The 18,249-nt window shown below is 43.0% G+C and overlaps 1 protein-coding gene and 1 long non-coding RNA gene across 2 annotated transcripts in view; one reads left to right on the top strand and one right to left on the bottom strand.

Moving 5' to 3' along the window:
- Nucleotides 1–1,099, top strand: part of LOC148883073 (uncharacterized) — a 13,220-nt gene extending 12,121 nt beyond the window's left edge. The window contains exon 4 of the long non-coding RNA XR_016118569.1: nt 959–1,099. This is a non-coding gene — a long non-coding RNA (uncharacterized LOC148883073). The remainder of the gene's footprint in view (nt 1–958) is intronic.
- osbpl10a (oxysterol binding protein-like 10a) lies at nt 979–18,249 on the bottom strand. Its single transcript, XM_089022850.1, has 13 exons — nt 17,965–18,249; nt 16,358–16,533; nt 14,857–14,936; nt 13,787–13,855; nt 12,727–12,924; nt 10,209–10,443; nt 8,759–8,892; nt 4,249–4,401; nt 3,577–4,030; nt 3,168–3,354; nt 2,244–2,426; nt 2,033–2,186; nt 979–1,117 (listed from the first exon to the last, which is right to left on the bottom strand). Exons 1-13 carry the CDS (start codon nt 18,234–18,236, stop codon nt 1,073–1,075), a joined length of 2,340 nt encoding a protein of 779 aa, XP_088878976.1. The 5' UTR covers nt 18,237–18,249; the 3' UTR covers nt 979–1,072.

Here is an 18,249-nt window from a genome sequence, read left to right as displayed (position 1 = left end):
TATATAAAGTATACAATAAGATGGGGATAAACCCATAAACAAATGTCTGGATACATTCAAATGTGCAGACAAAAACAATCAAAGCTGTTTGCAATTAAACCCAATATATTTCGATCTTTAAAAAGTCAACCCGAATGTACTTCATATAATATTGATCGAGTAAATTTGGCCAGATAAGTTCACATTTATGTCTTTCTGGATGGACCACCCTGATTGGCAGACAGATCCAAAGATTATAAAAAGTGTATCCTTTCGTAAAAGTGCTTTACAAACTACTTGTTTTATTTGTGTTAGGTGACGTCTGTGTAAGCTGTCAGTCGTACAGGAGTGGTCCATCGATGAAAAGGTTTCTTCAGCCGTCATCTGGACTTCTTTGAAGGTGTCGGACGTTTCGTTTCTTATCCAAGAAGCTTCGTCAGCAACCTAAAGTCTTACTGGTAGTTTCGGCCCTATATATATCCATGGTGGGGTGAGGTTCAATTTGGATCGTTCGTACAATAGGCTTAGTTATGCTGATGAGATGATACTTGGGCAAATTGGGCAATCAGGCCAGTCATCAGTCAGGACAATAGAAGTAATCAGTGGAGCCGCATGGATTAGTCCTCTGCCCCCCCCCCCCCCCCCCCCCCCCCCCCCCCCAACCTGAGAGCAGGGACCAATCATAGCAGAGTCCAGCACCGCCACGTCTGGACAGTAGGGATATGTATAAGGCCGAAACTACCAGTAAGACTTTAGTTTGCTGACGAAGCTTCTTGGATAAGAAGAGAAACGTCCGACACCTTCAAAGAAGTCCAGATGACGGCTGAAGAAACCTTTTCATCGATGGAAGAAAAGCATGTAAAAAATATACCGCTGACAGATTTCTTCAATGTGAATGTGCAAAAAAGGCCTCGACACGGCTTGAAATACTTCTCGCAATGGTGTACAAAATAAGCGTTGTCCTTTGTTTCACGTGCAGCATTCCCTTTGGCATCGTTCCTTGTTTCCTGTCCGTCTCCGTGGCAACAGGGTGAGTTCAAAAATCACCGCCGGCCAGTTTCAAGAAGCAGCTGCTCCACCCGTCCACTTACCGTCAAGTGGACTTCCATAAAGGATTGTGGTACATCCAGCCTTCTCCCTGAAACATATTGTCACATTTTTTTGACTTGCGAGATGTTGAATGTTAAAAAAACCAGAACCGAAACAGAAACCTGCCAACTTCTAAAAGCAGAAAGACTTAGCTGTAAGCGTGTCTGCATTTCCGCTAGTTAGCGTTTTTAGCATTTTAAATAACTACAACTTTAATAGGGGAATTGTAATCATTTATATGAGCAGCTATTAGCCAAGGTTGACTGGTATGAAAGTCAAACTCGCGTCATTGTCACCTTTTCCCGAATGAAGTCTAACTCCTGGAAATGCTTGGGAGGATTATACCTCACCAAACCACTGTCGTTTTCTTTTACTTTTCACACTTTTCAGGGATGCATCTGAGGAATTAAAAAAAGGGGGCCAGTTTGCCCCCTTGTGTCTGAAAAGGGGGCCAAAACTCTAAAATGGAGGGGGCCCGATATTGCCAAAGTATACAAAAGTGATTGAAATACACCAAATATACTCATTGAAGCATACGGGTAACATTCGACGTACGACCACCCGTACCTCCAGACCCTATTTTGAAATTGTTAATTCTACGCGCTCGCAGGCCGGCAACGCGTACGACAATTTTGGCCAGCCAGCATCTCACGCTCGCACAGCAATCCACCGTGACAAGCAGTACTATCGATATAACAAGACTTTACTATATTTCTATCTTTAAAAAGACAACCCGAATGTACTTCAAATAATATTCATAGAGTAAACCTACGAGTCTCTATTCAACATATTGAATGGATTTCAACTTACGACCATTTTGACTTACGACCGTTTGGTCGGAACGGAACTCGGTCGTAAGTCAGATGTTACCTCTATTTGAATAGCAAATGAAAAAAATCAAGTTGAATAAAATCTATTTTTCGAATACTAACACTGTGTTTGAAGGTGTGTGCGGGCGTCTAACCTCCTTGGTGAAGTATTTCGGTGTCCAGGCTTTATTAACAGCCGCTCTCCGTCTCTCGTCCGTCCTCTGTTGTTCCTCCAGTCCGTGTTTATGTTCTGTGGCCTCGTCCAAGTTGCCATCTTTCAGCGACTTGGTCACGTGTTGCCACAAACGCCTACGAGCGCACAATTAATCCACGTGGGCACTGTCGGTCCGTTAGGTCCGACGTTACCTGGATTCTGCGCGTCCTTGTTTCTCGAGCGGTCGCAGCTTCTTCCTGGTTACGGGAAGCTTAGCCGTGTCGATCACTTTGGTTTCGCCGCTGCTGGAGGTGAACTCCAAGGTTCCGTTCCATTCACCCTGCGCTTTACATACGATGGTGTTGGTCGGGTTGTGCTTCACCTCCGCCGTCACTCTAAGACGGACGGACAAAAGGCGTGTTAGCAAAAGGCGCTTAGAAATACAATATATTATTATTATGCCAGGCGACGTGCAAGAATGTGTCCACGCCAGTGCCAGGGTTTTTGTCATTTTCGCTCAAATTGCACGACCCACAAAATATTGACTTTTAGGACTGCATAAACATTCAAAGCAGCTGAAGAAACCTTAAGACTCGATTCTTTCTTTCAGAAAAAAAAAAAGACTTAATTCCTAAGTTATACAGGCATGGAGTTATCTGAGCTTGAAATGGGGGCGGCTGTACAAAATTCAATGCAATATTGGTTTATATAGCGCTTTAACAACAGGTGAAGCTGTGACAAAGCACTAACATGGACAAAAGGCAAACGCTGCCCCCTTGTGGAATGGAAAAACATTGCCAGAGGTCTGTCCAGCGCTTAATTAGTCTGGAGTTATATGAGCTTGAAATGAGGGCGGCTGTCCAAAATACTATGCAATATTGGTTTCTATAGCGCTTTAACAACAGCTGAAGCTGGAATAAAGTGCTAACATGGAAAAAAGGGAAATGATGCCCCCTTCTTTAAATGAAAAGCGCTTTATCAGCACCCAAGCATGAAAAAATAAAACCCGAACAAATTCGGGAATTGCGCTCTCCGTCATATTTTCAATTCCCGAATAACTTTGTGAACGGCAGTGAATGAGTTCAGAATTAACATGCTTCAATAATAATAATAAAAAACGCCATTGTGAGGCCCACCTGTGCACTTTACCGCCATAGAAAGGCTTCGTGTGGAAGGTGACGGTAGCCGAGTAGCCGCTCTTGGCGCAGTTGATGGCCACTTTTCCTCCCAGTTCCACCCAAGGCACGGTGAGGATGGAGCGGGCGTAGGCCGACGGTAGCGAGAAAGCGTACTCCTCCTCGTGCTCGGCCAGACACAACAGGCCTAGACAAGAGGAAAGGAAGCTCAACGTATTATCGGACATGAAGAAGAGTTCTTGCTAACGTGGGAAAAAAAAGGGAAATGCTGCCCCCTTGTGGAAGGGGAAAATCATTGTCAGAGGTCTGACCAGCGCTTTATCAGCACCCAAACATGCCATTTATATATTTATTTATTCGCGAATAAATGTATGAATGGCAGTGAATGAGTTAAAAGAGACCCACGCACCTTCTCCCACCATGGACACCCCGATGGACATGCCCATGAATTTGCTTTTGGTCCACACATGCGCGTTGACGCACACCCGCCTCTCTCGGCACTCGCAGTAAAAAGCAGAAACCGGCGGATGATGCGAAACCTGCTCGGCCACAAAGCGGACTCTGTAGCAGCCGCCGTCGCTCCCCGACTCGTGGTTGGCTCGGACGCAAGGTTTGATTTTGTCCCGAGGAACTTCCCAGGAACAATGGAAGGTCTCCCCCAGCACGGGGTTGTAGGGCTTTTTGGCAACAGCGCCCTTCCGCCCCTCGTGGAAGGACGTCAGGTAGTATTCCACAAAGCGGACGATGCGTTCCTCGGCCGTCACGCCGGCGGTGATTGACAGGAACAAGTCTGGATGGGCCATGAAGTTAGCGTACATCTCCAGAAGCGAGCGCTTTTCCAGAATAAACGTCGGCAGCACCACCTAGGAGGAAAAAAAACAAACAAACAGAGCACACACAAAATCCATTCAAAATGTGTAATAGAGGCTAAATGACTCGCAAACTCCCGCCTAGCTATTAGCTAGCTGTTGGCTATCCATTAGTTAGCTGCCAGAGGTCTGACCGTAGCTTGATCGGCACCCCCCGAATGAATTTGGAAATGGCAGTTAATAAGTAAAAGAGCGACGATGACAAAACTCACCCTGGTGAGGTCCATTCCCAGTTTGAGCTGGGACAACAAGTGCAGAATGACGCTCCTCTGCTCATCCAGCACGCCCAGGTCCTCCTCTTCCTCGTTGTCCTCCGTGTCCGTCACTTCCTCGCTATGGCCGATGTCTCCCAGCCCCGCCGGGTGCTGTCCAGACCAAAACACAAAATCAGATGTTAGTTTGAAGATGAAAAGGTTTCTTCAGTCGTCATTTGGACTTATTTGAAGGTCGTTTCGCTCCTCATCCGAAAAGCTTCGTCAGTGAACTAAAAATGTGCTGGTAACTCTCTCTCTCTATATATATGTACAAAACCCTAATGTACACAGTTGGGGGTGCCAGACCTTTGCTTTGATAGGTCCCTGCTCTCAAAAAGCTTTCAGCAAATCATTATACAAGCACTTTTGTTTGCCCTCATCCCTTTTGATCCACGTGACCGACCGGTCAAAGCAAAGCGAAGATGCGCGCTTTTGTTTTGTTTGTTTTTTTGCCGGCGTTCAACCCAAGGCTGACAGAGCGAGCGCTCAAACGGGAGCTGATGCCTTTGATATCTCCTGCAGAAACGTGACAGAGGCATGAAGAAGAAGAAGAAGAAAAGATTGTCATGTATAATGCACAAAGTGCCCTCTAGCCACAAAATAAAAAAAAACCTCTCTTTGCGCCCACGTTTCGCCTGCAATCGTTGCTTTTTGTGCGAGATCGTCGCCGGGGATCTTATTTTAACTCATTCACTGCCATTCGCTAATTTATGCGGGAATTGAAAAGATGGCGTAAAGCGCCATTCGCGATTTTTTTCCAGATTTTGATTTTCCATGCTTGGGTACCGATAAAGCGCTGGTCAGACCTCTCGTTGTGGGTTTTTTTTTTTCCTCTTCCACAAGGGGGCAGCATTTCCCTTTTGTCCATGTTAGCGCTTTGTTTACAGCTTCCGCTGTTGTTAAATCGCGACATAAATCAATGTACTGTGTTGTATTTTGTGCATCCGCCCCCATTTCAAGCTCAGATAACTCTGGACCCATATAACTTAGGAATTAACTTTTTTTATGAAAGAAGAGAGTACAATTTCTTACGCTGCATTGAATGTTTATGTCGTCCTAAAACTCAATATTCTGTGGGACCTGCAATTTGAGTGAAAAATGACAATAACCCTGGCACTAGAGTGGACACCTTTTTGCAGATCGTCTGGCAGTGAATAAGTTAACTTCCTGAAACCAGAAATGCAACAATATATCATCTGCTGTCACCTTTGATATCACCATTTTTTTAAAGGGATAACCCCATTAAACTTAGGAATTAACTCATTTTTTTCTAATTAAAGAAAAGAGTAAGGTTTCTTACGCTGAACTGAATTTACATAGTCCTACAACTCAATATTCTGTGAGACCTGCAATTTGAGTGAAAAATGACAATAACCCTGGCGCTTGAGGGACACATTATAGTACATTGTCTGGCAGTGAATGAGTTAATGACAGTGCCACTGGAAATAACAACACAGCTCCAAAAATAAAACTAGAATTTGTGATTGCCTGAATGCCTAATTGCACGACGTGGGGGTTGTTAAACGCACACAGTAGAAATCGCCTGCATGTTACCTGAATATTTCATTCCCCTCGCACACACGCGACACGAAAAAACCCGCCCGGCCGGGCACAAAAGTGCACCGGGAGTTGGTCGGGTATATATTTATAGACGTGCACGGCGAGGAGCGAGACGGTTATAATTTCCACAGCTTCTGATTAATTTAAAACGGCTTTTGACTGTGGCGGAAAATTGCCGCCAAAGGGGGTCAATAGCATTTTTTGCCGGAGATGATTCAAGTCTGGTGGCCATGTTTTTTTTCCTACTCCCGCTTTCCCTTTTTTGTTTGTTTAACTTAACCGTAGGCAAGTGCACAGCTGATTCGCAAACTGTTTCAACTAAGCTCCGCAGGAAGTACAAAAAAATATATATATATATATAGTTATATATCATGTGTCTTGTGCTAAAATATGCCAGAAGCATTTCATTGATGTTAACATGACCTAATTTAAAGGACAACCGACACCATTTTTTTTTGTTTCCTAACTGACAACAGAAAAACTTTTTACAGCATCTAAAATACCCAAAACACGCAGGATGATATTTTTAGTCAAATGCAAAACACCAATAAAAATGACTTAAAGTGCCTCAAAATTGCGACAAAATGACCTCGGAACTGGGCAGATTCAGAAAGTCCCGCCCCCTTGTTCGTGACATCACTATTGGTCACACACTGCCGTGCTCCAGAATCAAAACAATGCCTTCAGAGAGTTCAGATTCGGAGAAGATGCTTTCTTGTTACTCATCCAGTTATGAATATGATTCAAATAGTTCCGAAGAGGAAAGCATAAATGTTTGCAATGGATTAAAGAAGTTCTTCCGTTATCAATTCGAGCCGTCAGGACTCCAATGTAGCGTTCCATAAAATGCACAAGATGGCGCCCAAGCTCCATTGGAAATGGGCTGATTTGTCTGCTGGGAATTCGTGTCAACTAGTATCAAATAGTAGTCTTGGTGCAACACACAACAATTCACCATCGCGTTATTTATGTGTTTTCCTTCTAATTTCGTCATCAACACGAAGTTTTCAGACCAAACAAAGTACCCAAAATGCATTGTGTGTCGCTTTCTCAGTCAGGGGCGTTCCTGACGTGACGTCACGTCAGGAATCGTCACCAAATCGAAAACAAGACTTCCTGAATATTCAGCGCGAGTCTTAAAACATAAAATATAGCTATATGCTATGGAAACTTTGTAAAATACGCTCAGTAGAAGTCATTTCAAGTGATTTTACAAATTATGGAGGCAATTTGTTTGGAGGTGTCGGTTGTCCTTTAAGCGATCCTATCGAATGTCACGGGAAACCTCTTCCCCTCCCATATATGTTTACTCCCCAAAAAATGAATTGGTGACGCTCATGCATTCATTCAACATGCAAAAACAAGCTTTTTGAACACTTACGTCTTGATGTAAACGCTTGACTTGCATACAAGTGGACTTCATCGCCATAAAAGGACAAAAAAATATAGATATATATCAAAGGGAGTTGCCTTAACACCAGCGAACCCCTTGAATAGGATTAAAGTTGTTTTTCAAGTGCTGGTAAATCCCCACCATGCTGCCCCCTCTTGGAAAAAAAAGGTGCTGGAAACAAGGTCCCATGCAGTAACGTCGCCTTCTGCTTCTTCCCATCACCCCCGAATGGCGCGATCCCACCCCCAATTGCCGCGTGCATGTGATTTGGTCCTCCCTCCTTCTCAGTTCTGCCCTCCCTTGGATTTTCTCTCGTGACATCACTTTTTCTCCTCCTCCATCTTGGATTCCCCCCTCCTTCATTTTGTTGACTCCTCGTCACTGCGTGACAGTTTGCTAAAAATAGATTTTTTTGGTGTGTGTTTTTTTCGCCACAATTTGAGACTTCTTTATTCCGATGTGTTGTAACTCATTCACTGCCATTCCCAAATTTGTTCGGGTTTTGTTTATTTTTTTCTCATGCTTGGGTGTTGATAAAGCGCTGGCCATGGCCTCTGGCAATGTTTTTTTTTCCTTTCCACAAGGGGGAAGCATTTCCCTTTTTTTCCATGTTAGCGCTTTGTTCCAGTTTCAGCTGTTGTTAAAGCGCTATATAAACCAATATTGCATTGTATTATGGACAGCCGCCCCCATTTCAAGCTCATATAACTCCAGACCCATATAATTTAGGAATCAACTTTTTTTCCTGATGAAAGAAAAGCGTCTAAGGTTTCTAACGCTGTATTGGATGTTTGTGTCATCCTAAAACTCAATATTCTGTGCAATATGTACGTATTGCATTGTATTATGGACAGCCGCCCCCATTTCAAGCTCATATAACTCCAGACCCATATAACTTAGGAATTAACTATTTTTTTCTGATGAAACAAGAGTCTAAAGTTTAACGCTGTATTGAATGTTTACGTAGTCCTAAAACTCAATATTCCGTGGGTCCTGGAATTTGAGTGACAATGACAAAAACGCTGGCACTGGAGTGGACACCTTTTTGCACATTGTCTGGCAGTGAATGAGTTAATACTCTAATTTGCATAGCACACAAGCTCAAGGCAGCTTTACAAATATAATAAACCAATCAAAGTAAGCAATTAGTCCAATTAGTATTGTGTTTCCTTCTACTGCGCCGTCACACAATTTTTCCTTTGCCACTGCCCCCCCCCCTATTTCCTTCTTCCTCCCCTGTGACATCACAGTCACGCTCTTTACCCCAACTGTCTTCGCATCCATGACCACGTTTTCTTTCTGCTTCTGTTTCCTGCACGTGTTCACGCTTTTTTTTCTCTCTCTCTCTCTCTATTGCCCAGCTTCACTTCCAAACGCAAAGCGAGATGGAATGAAAATCATACGCGGACACAAAGACAGTTGCTGACCTCTGCTGGTATAAATTGGAAATGACACCACGAGGAAAAACGTATTGGAGAGTATGACGTCAAACGACAGCTATTTTTATTTCCTCACCTCTGCATCGTGCGACAGATTTCTTTCCCCGAGGGCTGGCGAGGACTCGGCAGAGCGCAGAGGAGTCAGGCCGCCGTTTTTCAGATGCTGCCCTGAGGGTGACTTTGGTAGCGTCCACACGGGATGGCCGCTATCTGAGAGCCATGAGATTGTGTCAGAGGTCAAAGCCAAAGTGGGAAATGGACGGCGTGGCTGGGAATGATAATGACACGGGGGATTAATTCTGACATTTGATATTTGATTTTGTAAATTAATCGGAAAGGCGCTGGTTGGATTGACGGAGACGACGAACGAGACAACAGGAAATTGCATCTGCTGTGTATGTGTGAGAGGCAATTTTGTTTCTGTGAAGCAGAAGCTTGAAGATTATGCGTTAGCATAAACTGGTCATTTGAATTTAATTAAATCATTTCCTCTACTTTTGACGAAGCCCAACATTCCATTTTAACTCATTCAATGCCACACAATGTGCAATAATGTGTCTAATCCCGTGCCAGGGTTTTTATCATCGTCACTCGAATCGCAGAATATTGAATTTTATAAACATTTAATACGGCGTTAGAAACATTAGACTCTCTTCTTTCATCAGAAAAAAAAAGAGTTAATGCCTAAATTATATGGATTTGGAGTTATATGAGCGTGAAATGAGGGCGGCTGTCCAAAATACAATGCGATACATCCATATTGCTTTATATAGCGTTTTAAGAGCAGCTGAAGCTGGAGCAAAGCGCTAACATGGAAAAAAGGGAAATGCTGCCCCCTTGTGGAAAAGAAAAAAACATTGCCAGAGGTCATGGCTGCCTTTCCAGCAGCTTCTTTTTTTCCTTTCCTCTTCCTTTCATAACTTTGCTGCTGTGTTACTTCCGGGTGGAGTGAACACTGGCGCGAATGGCTGCCGCTGCTCACCCGCACAAAAAAAAATATATATATAATAATTCTTATCCCGTGACTGTAAAGTGTCCTGAAGGGTTTTGAAAGGCGCTTAGAAATTAAATGTATTATTATTAAGGAATTAATCAGCCCGTTTCCACAGTCTGATTAATTCCTTACATGGAGCTTTGCCGCCTTCTTCTGCCTCTTTTTTGGTGCTACACGAAGTTTTCAGACCAGCCAAGTACAGCCAAATGCATTGACGTGATAGAAGGACTGCTACAATGTGTCCTTTTTTTTCGTTCAGGGGCGTTCCTTCAGTGACGTAACGTACGGACTCGTCACCAACTCAAAAACAAGACTTCCGGATTGTGATTTTACAAATTATGGACACAGCTTGTCCGGGAGGCGTCGGTTGTCCTTTAAAGTGGATACTGTAAACTTCTTCTATTCACTGTACAAGCTATCCAAATAGAGTGTGAGGTTATGGACGTCTGACAGACTTCTAAAGAAGTAGACAAAAAGGAGGACTGGGAGGAGCTTCACGCAGTCCGGAGTACGGAGCCCGATGATGACTCACCGATAGGAGCTCCATGGATGGCGTTGTTGCGATGAGTAGCCTGAGATAAAGGCGGCGCCTGGCTGTGGCTCTGTTGGAGGATATTCAGGCACTCCCCCAGGCAGCTGAGCGTAGCGGCCGACGTGGCTTTGAGCAGCAGCAAGTCCTGATCCAAACAGGAGACGGCGCCTTTGGTGGGTAGCGAGTCGATGGACTGGACCAAGGTCTTTTGTTGCCCCTCGGCCTGGAACATCATCTGAAGGGACGGCGGCGGAACAACCGGTGATTAGTACTCCAAAAAAAAAAAACATCTTAATTCATTAGATAACTCCAGATGCATATTAGGAATTAACTCTTTCATTCTGATGAAAGAAGAGAGTCTAAGATTTATTACGCTATATTGAATGTTTATGTAGTCCTAAAAATCAATATTCTATGGTTCCTGCAATTTGAGTGAAAATGATAACAACCCTGGCACTGGAGTAGACACATTTTTGCACGTTGTCTACCAGTGACTGAAATAAGCACGCATTGCCATTGACTATTATCATTTATTTTTCCCTTGTATACAGGTAACATCCAACTTACGACAGAGTTTCGTTCCGACCAAACGGTCGTAAGTCAAAATGGTCGTAAGTCGAAATCCATTCAAAATGTTGAATAGAGACTCAGAGGCTAAATGACTCGCAAACTCCCCCCTCTGGTGCCATCACACGGTCGATTGCTGTACGAGACGGAGATGCTAGCTTGCTGGCTAAAATTAGCGTACACGTTGCCGGCCTGCTAGCGCGTTGCGGCGCCAGGTGTAGAATTAAAATTTTAAAAATAGAGTCTGGAGGTCGTGGTTGTAAGTACGGGTGGTCGTAAGTCAGATGTTACCTGTATATACGTTTAAAACACACACGGCGAAGCATCCTGATAGTGTCTCCTCATCTGCCAAAAATAGCGGTAGAAACTTTTCAAACAAGACCCCCCGCGGTGACAAAACATGTCTGAGTTTGAGATTTCCTCCAGTGTGAAAAACCCACTAGGATCTAAATGCGTCATAAAAGCACAAAGTTTCCTCCTCCGTGTGGGTAATCGGCTTTTCTCTGCGCTAATGTATGCCGGTTGCTAATCTTGGCGTCATTAATATTGCATATGATCGCCGCCCACACCTCGTCTTTTACGCGTACTTGACAAGCACATCTGTAGTGGGTGCACAAGATGCTATTTCGGAAGCACTAAAAAAAAACCACCAGGGCTGAGCTGCGACACATTTTCGACGTAAAAGATGCTTTCAAGCGCAAAGATAATCGTTAGCTCTGAGTTGTATTCACTTTCACTTCAATGCAGACAAACAATGGCGTTGACACCTGTCTCATTATCAGCATTGGTGACCTTTGTGAGACAGAATCCAACTTGGTATGAAAAGCAATGAGAAGGTTTCTTCAGCCGTCATCTGTACTTCTTTGAAGGTGTCGGACGTTTCGCTTCTTATCCAAGAGGCTTCGTCAGCGAAAAAAATCTTTTGCTGGTCGTTTTGACCATATATATATATATATATATATATATATATATATATATATATCTCAGGTTGAGGGGAGCAGAGGACTACTCCCTGCGGCTACACTGATTACTTCTATTGTCCTGACTGAGTATGGGGTCTATGACTGGACTGATTGCCCCATTTGATCTGGTATCACTTCATCAACATAACTAAGCCTATGTTGCCTCAGAAGTCTGTTGTATGAACGATCCGAATTGAACCTCACCCCACCATGGCGATTTAGTGAAGGGTTTTGCTGTTTTATGAAAATAGCTTCTAGAAGTACAGATGACGACGGCTGAAGAAACCTTCTCATCGATGGATCACTATTGTACGACTGAGAGCTTACAGTTGGTATAAAAATCTAAATATAACCAAACAGAGCTCCGAGTTTCCCCCGTTAATGAACATACCATGAATTAGTAACGTGTGCTAAATTATTATATCGAGATGCCATTACATGACATTTTGCAGGTGACAAAAACATTAAAGGATGACCAAAAACGGCCAAAAAAAAGGAGCAGACGAAATCAGCGCCGCTTCCAGAAATAGCCTCACCCCGATGATCCAGCTCCAACACGGCGAGGCGAGTGCACGGGGCATCGCGCCGCTGTTTGATGAGCTCAACATCAGTCGGCTGTGACAAGCTGGTTGAGAAAAGGGGGTGAGCGGGATGGGGGGGGTCACGTGGTCTGACTCCCGCCGCCGCGCAGTCAAGGGATGGACGAAAGGTGACAAATTTTATCCCTACACAAGATCTCAGGGTACAGATTTATGGGCAATTTATTCCCCCCCCCCCCCGAGTCATTAACTCATTTACTGCCAGATGATGTGTAAAAATGTGTCCACTCTAGTGCCAGGGTTGTTGTCATTTTCACTCAAATTGCAGGATCCATAGAATATTCAGAGGCGCTATTTTACACAACCGCTATAAATAACCGCTATAATTTGCAAGACCTCAAATAATTTTCAGATTTCGGGTGCAGGGTCTCATATTTTCGGGCAACGCACCTCTTTGATATCCATGAGCCGTCCCGGGTACTGATTTTTAGCCCGCCGCGCCGCAGCCGGCGATTTGTGATGGGTGATTGTGACGATGTTGCCCGGCGAAGACGTGTGGGCCAGTTGCCTCTGAGAAGCCGGCGATGAAGTCGGCGTCAGGTGTGGGAGGAGGGAGAAGCTACGGGTGCGACCAGACGATGAGGAGCCCTAAAGAAAAGAAGACAAGTAAACAAAAATAATGAAAATAAACAACTTTTATTAACTCATTCACTGCCAGACAATGTGCAAAAATGTGTCCACTCATTTTCACTCAAATTGCAGGATCCACAGAATATTCAGTTTTAGGACTACATAAACATTCAATGCAGCGTAAGAAACCTTAGACTCTCTTCTTTCATAAGAAAAAAAGAGTTAATTCCTAAATTATATGGATCTGGAGTTATATAAGCTTGAAATGGGGGTGGCTGTTCAAAATACAATGCGATACATATAGAGTGGTTTCTATAGCGCTTTTAACAACAGCTGAAGCCGTCAACAAAGCGCTAACATGGACAAAAGGCAAACGCTGCCCTCTTGTGGAAGGGGAAAAACATTGCCAGAGGTCTGACCAGCGCTTTATTGGCACCCCCGCAAGAAAAAAAATAAACCTTAACAAATTCTGGATTGGCAGCGAATGAGTAAATCAGTTTATCGATTTGATTACTTGACGTTCTATTTGCAAGCTAGTTTATTCTCCTGATGAGCACCTCCACAATTTCAGTTTTTTTTAGATATTGTTTTTTTTTTTAAACCCGAGCGGTAGCAGCACATACACGTCAGCAGAAAAAAACACTCAAGATATGGTGGTGCAGACGGCAAGACCAAAGTACACTTTTCAATTGTTTGCCCATCTTATTTCCTCCAGCATCTGTCTGGTCGCTATAAAAGCTAAACAATGATCTTTAATAAGCGTGTGACGGTACAATCCGTCACAGAAGAGTACATCAAACACACGCAAGATGTTACGAGTTGAAATAAAGCAGCGTGCATCTTTAATAAGAAAGTCAGTGTTTATTTTGTGGTGACTCACCAGCACATCTTGTCCTCCTGCGGATACTTCTGCGCTCAGGTGTTCATCGGAGCCCTTCAACTTCCTGACCTGAAAACAACACAGACACGGGAAAGAAAGAAAAGAAGACGGGGAGGCGAAAGATGACACAAACAAGTCGTTGATTGTTGAGTGTCAAAGCGGTAGAAGCTATTTTGTGGCTTTTATTAACTCATTCGCTGCCATTCCTGAATTTATTCGTGAATTGAAGAGTATGACGTCGAGCGCCATTCCCAAATTTGTTTGAGTTTTGTTTTTTCTTGCAAGGGGTGCCGATAAAGCGCTGGTCAGACCTCTGACGGTGTTTTTCCCTTCCACTAGGGGATGTGTTAGCGCATTGTTACAGCTTCGGCTTTGTTCAAGTGCTATATAAACCAATATGTATGTATTGCAATGTATATTGGACAGCCGCCATCATTTCAAGCTCATATAACTCTCATATAACTTAGGAATTAACTCTTTTTTTTCCTCATATCTAAGGTTTCTTACGCTGCATTGAATGTTTATGTAGTCCTAAAACTATCCTAGTCCTAAAACTTATTATTCTGTGGGTCCTGCAATTTGAGTGAAAATGACAAAAACCCTGGCACTGGAGTGGAAACATTTTTGCACATCGTCCGGCAGTGAATGAGTTAATTATTTCATACATTTATTTATTTATGCATTTATGTATGCATCTATGTATGCATGTAAATATGTATGTATGTATTTAAGTATGTATATATGTATGCATTCATGTATGTATTTATGGATGTATTTATGTGCATTTATGGATGTATTTATGCATGTATTTATTTATGTGTATTTATGGATGTATTTATTTATTTTTGTATGCATTTATTGATTTATGTATGTATGTTTTTATGTATGTATTTATTTATTTTTGTATGCATTTATTGATTTATGTATGTATGTTTTTATGTATGTATTTATGGATGTATTTATTTATTTATTTTGGTTTGCATTTATTCATTTATGTATGTATGTTTTTATGTATGTATATATGGATGTATTTATTAATGTATTTATTTATTTGTATTTATTTATTTAACCTTGGCACTGCAGTCTGAATGTCGCCTGGCACATGCTTGGAGCTGGCTAACCCAATACTGCTGCTCTTTGGCATCAGAGGCTGAAAAAAAGAGAGAGAGAGAAACATTCAAAGTTAATTGACAGGCTTTGACGGCCTATGCATGTAATAAATGATTCCAGCAGTTCACAGTCAGGACGCAATGTAGCGAAAAAGAAGTCCCCGTGTCCATTGAGCGATGCCATCCGTTTTCCTTTATGCGGTGCAATTGCACTGATGAACCTCGGGAATTGAATTAAGGATGGTCTGAGGAGCTCAGGACGAGCTGGAACAAGTTTCTTCATCGGCTGATAGCTCATGCATTGGGGGGGGATGTGTTGAATAAGAATATTAATTTGCATTTTTGGGGGAAGAGAAGAGAGATTTGGAAGGAAGAGGAAAGGAAAGGAAGAAGTAGAAAAAATACAGGAGCTGCTGGAAAGGTAGCCACTCTCGCGGCGCTATTTTGAAGTCAAAAGAACAAAAAAACTAATAAATAATATGACGACACAAAGACAGTCATTCATTCGTAAGCACTTTCTGCACCCTCTTTGTTGCATGAAGCAGTTCTAGATGAAAGAGACAATCAAAGCGTCCTTTTCTCCAGTGGATCAGGGACGTCATGGTGAAATGAGCACGTCTGCTACAAGCTAAATGTTGAAAGCTAACACGAAGCTGTAGCATCCATTGACGAAAAGAGACTTTTCTAAGCTGGTAAAAGTTGGGAAAAATGACTCCCCGCTGAACTTTAAAGTTCTGCTCTTCCCCTCCCGGATTAGGATTTCAGTGTGGGGAGGATGGGGGGGGGTGGGCGGGTTCCTATGGTAACCAAAAACCAAATCTGAGCACAATGGCTAATCTTCATGACTTGAACGTTGAGGCGGCTCATGTGAGCGAAAATACTTTCCTTTCTACCTGTTGGGATTTAAACTGTCTGTGCTTTGTTTAACATGCATCAAATACTTTTTTTTTTTCTTTGGGTATTTCCTCAGTGGGATCATTGATTCGCCTTCGCTCGATACACACAAACCGTTGAGTTATTCAGGGAATATAGGCCAAGTTGTTCTTGTTTTGAAATCCTTCCCCGAAGAGAATGAGGGGGCAGAGCGTTTTCAGTGGTTAGAGTTCAGCAACAGTAAAATAAAATAAAAAAATTAAAACAAAATATCCATCTATGGAATGTATTGTATTTTGCCCCTATTTTACGCTCAGATAACTCCAAACCCATATAACTTACTATAATTTACTCTTTTCTTCTGATGAAAGAAGAGTTTCTAAGATACCTAACGCTGAATTGAATGTTTATGTCGTCCTAAAACTGAATATTATGTGGGCCGTGCAATTCGAGTGAAAATGACAAAAACCCTGGCACTGGAGTGGCCACATTTTTGCACATGTCTGGAAGTGAATGAGTTTAAAAAAAAAAAAAAAAAAAAAACAATGACGTGTACCTCCTCAATAAAACACAACCGGCGCGTGGTTACCTCGGAGTTTGTACAGCTCTCCGTTGACAGCGCTGACAACGAACATATGCGGAACGTCATCGCTGGGAGTCACCGTGGCTCCGATCAAGGGGAGGGACCCTCGTGGCTTTTGGTTCATTCCTTGCTCATTGACATAGTACAGTAGTAGTCCCAAATCTGGATCTAAGACAAAGTATCTGGGAGGGGGAAAAAAAAAAAGAATAAAAAAATTAGGTTAGGAAGGCAAGCATTTAATTTACTAAGGCCTAAGTCTATGTTGCCTAAGAAGTCTGTTGTACGAATGATCCAAATTGAACCTCACCCCACCATGGCGTTTTAGTGAAGGACTTTGCTGTTTTATGAAAATCGCTTCTTTTACTCCCCTTTCTAACCATCTATGTTCTCTCGCTAAGATTTTCACCTCATTGTCGTCAAATGAGTGGTTGCTAGCTTTTAGGTGCATCGGTACTGCCGATTGAGGCCTACTAGTATTATCCCTGCGATGTTGATAAAGTCTTTTTTAGAGAATTTGTTTAGTCTCCCCAATGTATTGCTCTTTATAATTTTCATTTTGACATCTTTGAGATTGTGAGTGTCACCACAGTGATCGTCCTTGCGCTCTCCTTGTGCCGTGCATTCTTTTCCCTTGGCTGAAATTGATAATCAATGCTTCCCCACCCCTCCCCACGTACAATTGCAGTATTGATTTGCAATCCAGAGCCTCATCATGACTAAACTCATTTGCTGCCTTTCCTGAATTTATTCAGAATTTGTTTTAGCTTGCGGGGGGTGTCGATAAAGCACTGATCAGAGCTCTCGCAATGTCTTTCCCTTCTACAAGGGCGGGCAGCATTTGCCGTTTGTCCACGTTAGCGCTTTTGTAATAGCTATAGCTATTATTAAAGCACGATATACTGTGTATAAGGCGCACCAGAGTATAAGGCGCACCCCCAATGAATGGTGTTTTCAAACGTTTTCCATGTATAAGGCTCATTGGACTAAATTAAAGGTGCACCTTCAATGAATGAAAAATGTTTTACAAATATAATAGATAAATATAAGGCACACCACATTATAAGGCGCTACAGTAGAGGCTGGATTTTTCCCATGGGAAATTATTTTTTGGGATACACACTTTCCGCCTTACACACTGACTGGGAACCAATTAAGTTCGTAAGCCAAGGTATCACTGTACTTCCACATCATCAACAGTTCATAGTGGCAGAAGGCCACTTAGAGAGGAGCATATCTGTAAGTGGCATATTTCACTCGCGTCCGTCCTCCCACCACAACACAAAATAATAAGAAAATGTACTTTTTATCAAAAGATTTGGAATTACAAACTGTATATAATTTTAGTATGTTGTTGAATGTGATTGTTTGGCATAAAGAACACTTCGAATGAGGATGACTTTCTCTGAAATAAACTAGGAATAAACAACAAATTTTCCGCTCCCCTCCCTCTTCAATTGCTGCTGTGGACTGCAAATTTCCCCATTGCGGGACGAATAAAGGTATTCTGATTCTGATTCTGAAATTTAAATGCCCCCCCCCCCCCCACAGTAGCAACAACAAACCATTCACACACAAAAAAAAGTGAGTTAACTTCCACAAGCGATTTTATTTACCTGTTCTGCCAGCCTTGGATGAGATTCGTGTACTTGCTGAGAACTCCTTCCATTTGTCGCCTCCGACACTGTTGCTGCTGAGAAGAACTGGCACTGTTCCCCAGGAAAGCCCCCCGGCCGTCTCCTTCCCCCGCTGGGCCGCGCTGGGGACCGCAGCCGGGGCTCGACGACCCTGTCCGCCCGCCAGCTTTTCTCGTTGAGTTGCTTCGGTCACAAGACGAAGAGTTCGATTTGTTGGTTCCATGATGTGGACTGCTCGGCGTCCTCTCCATGCTGATGACGGGA

The sequence above is a fragment of the Hippocampus bargibanti genome, linkage group LG20 (genome assembly GCF_051943395.1).
Source record: "Hippocampus bargibanti isolate YZ-2025 linkage group LG20, ASM5194339v1, whole genome shotgun sequence".
Taxonomy (NCBI): Eukaryota; Metazoa; Chordata; class Actinopteri; order Syngnathiformes; family Syngnathidae; genus Hippocampus; species Hippocampus bargibanti.
Note: the sequence above shows the minus strand (reverse complement) of the source record. Positions and strands in the feature narration are given on the sequence as shown.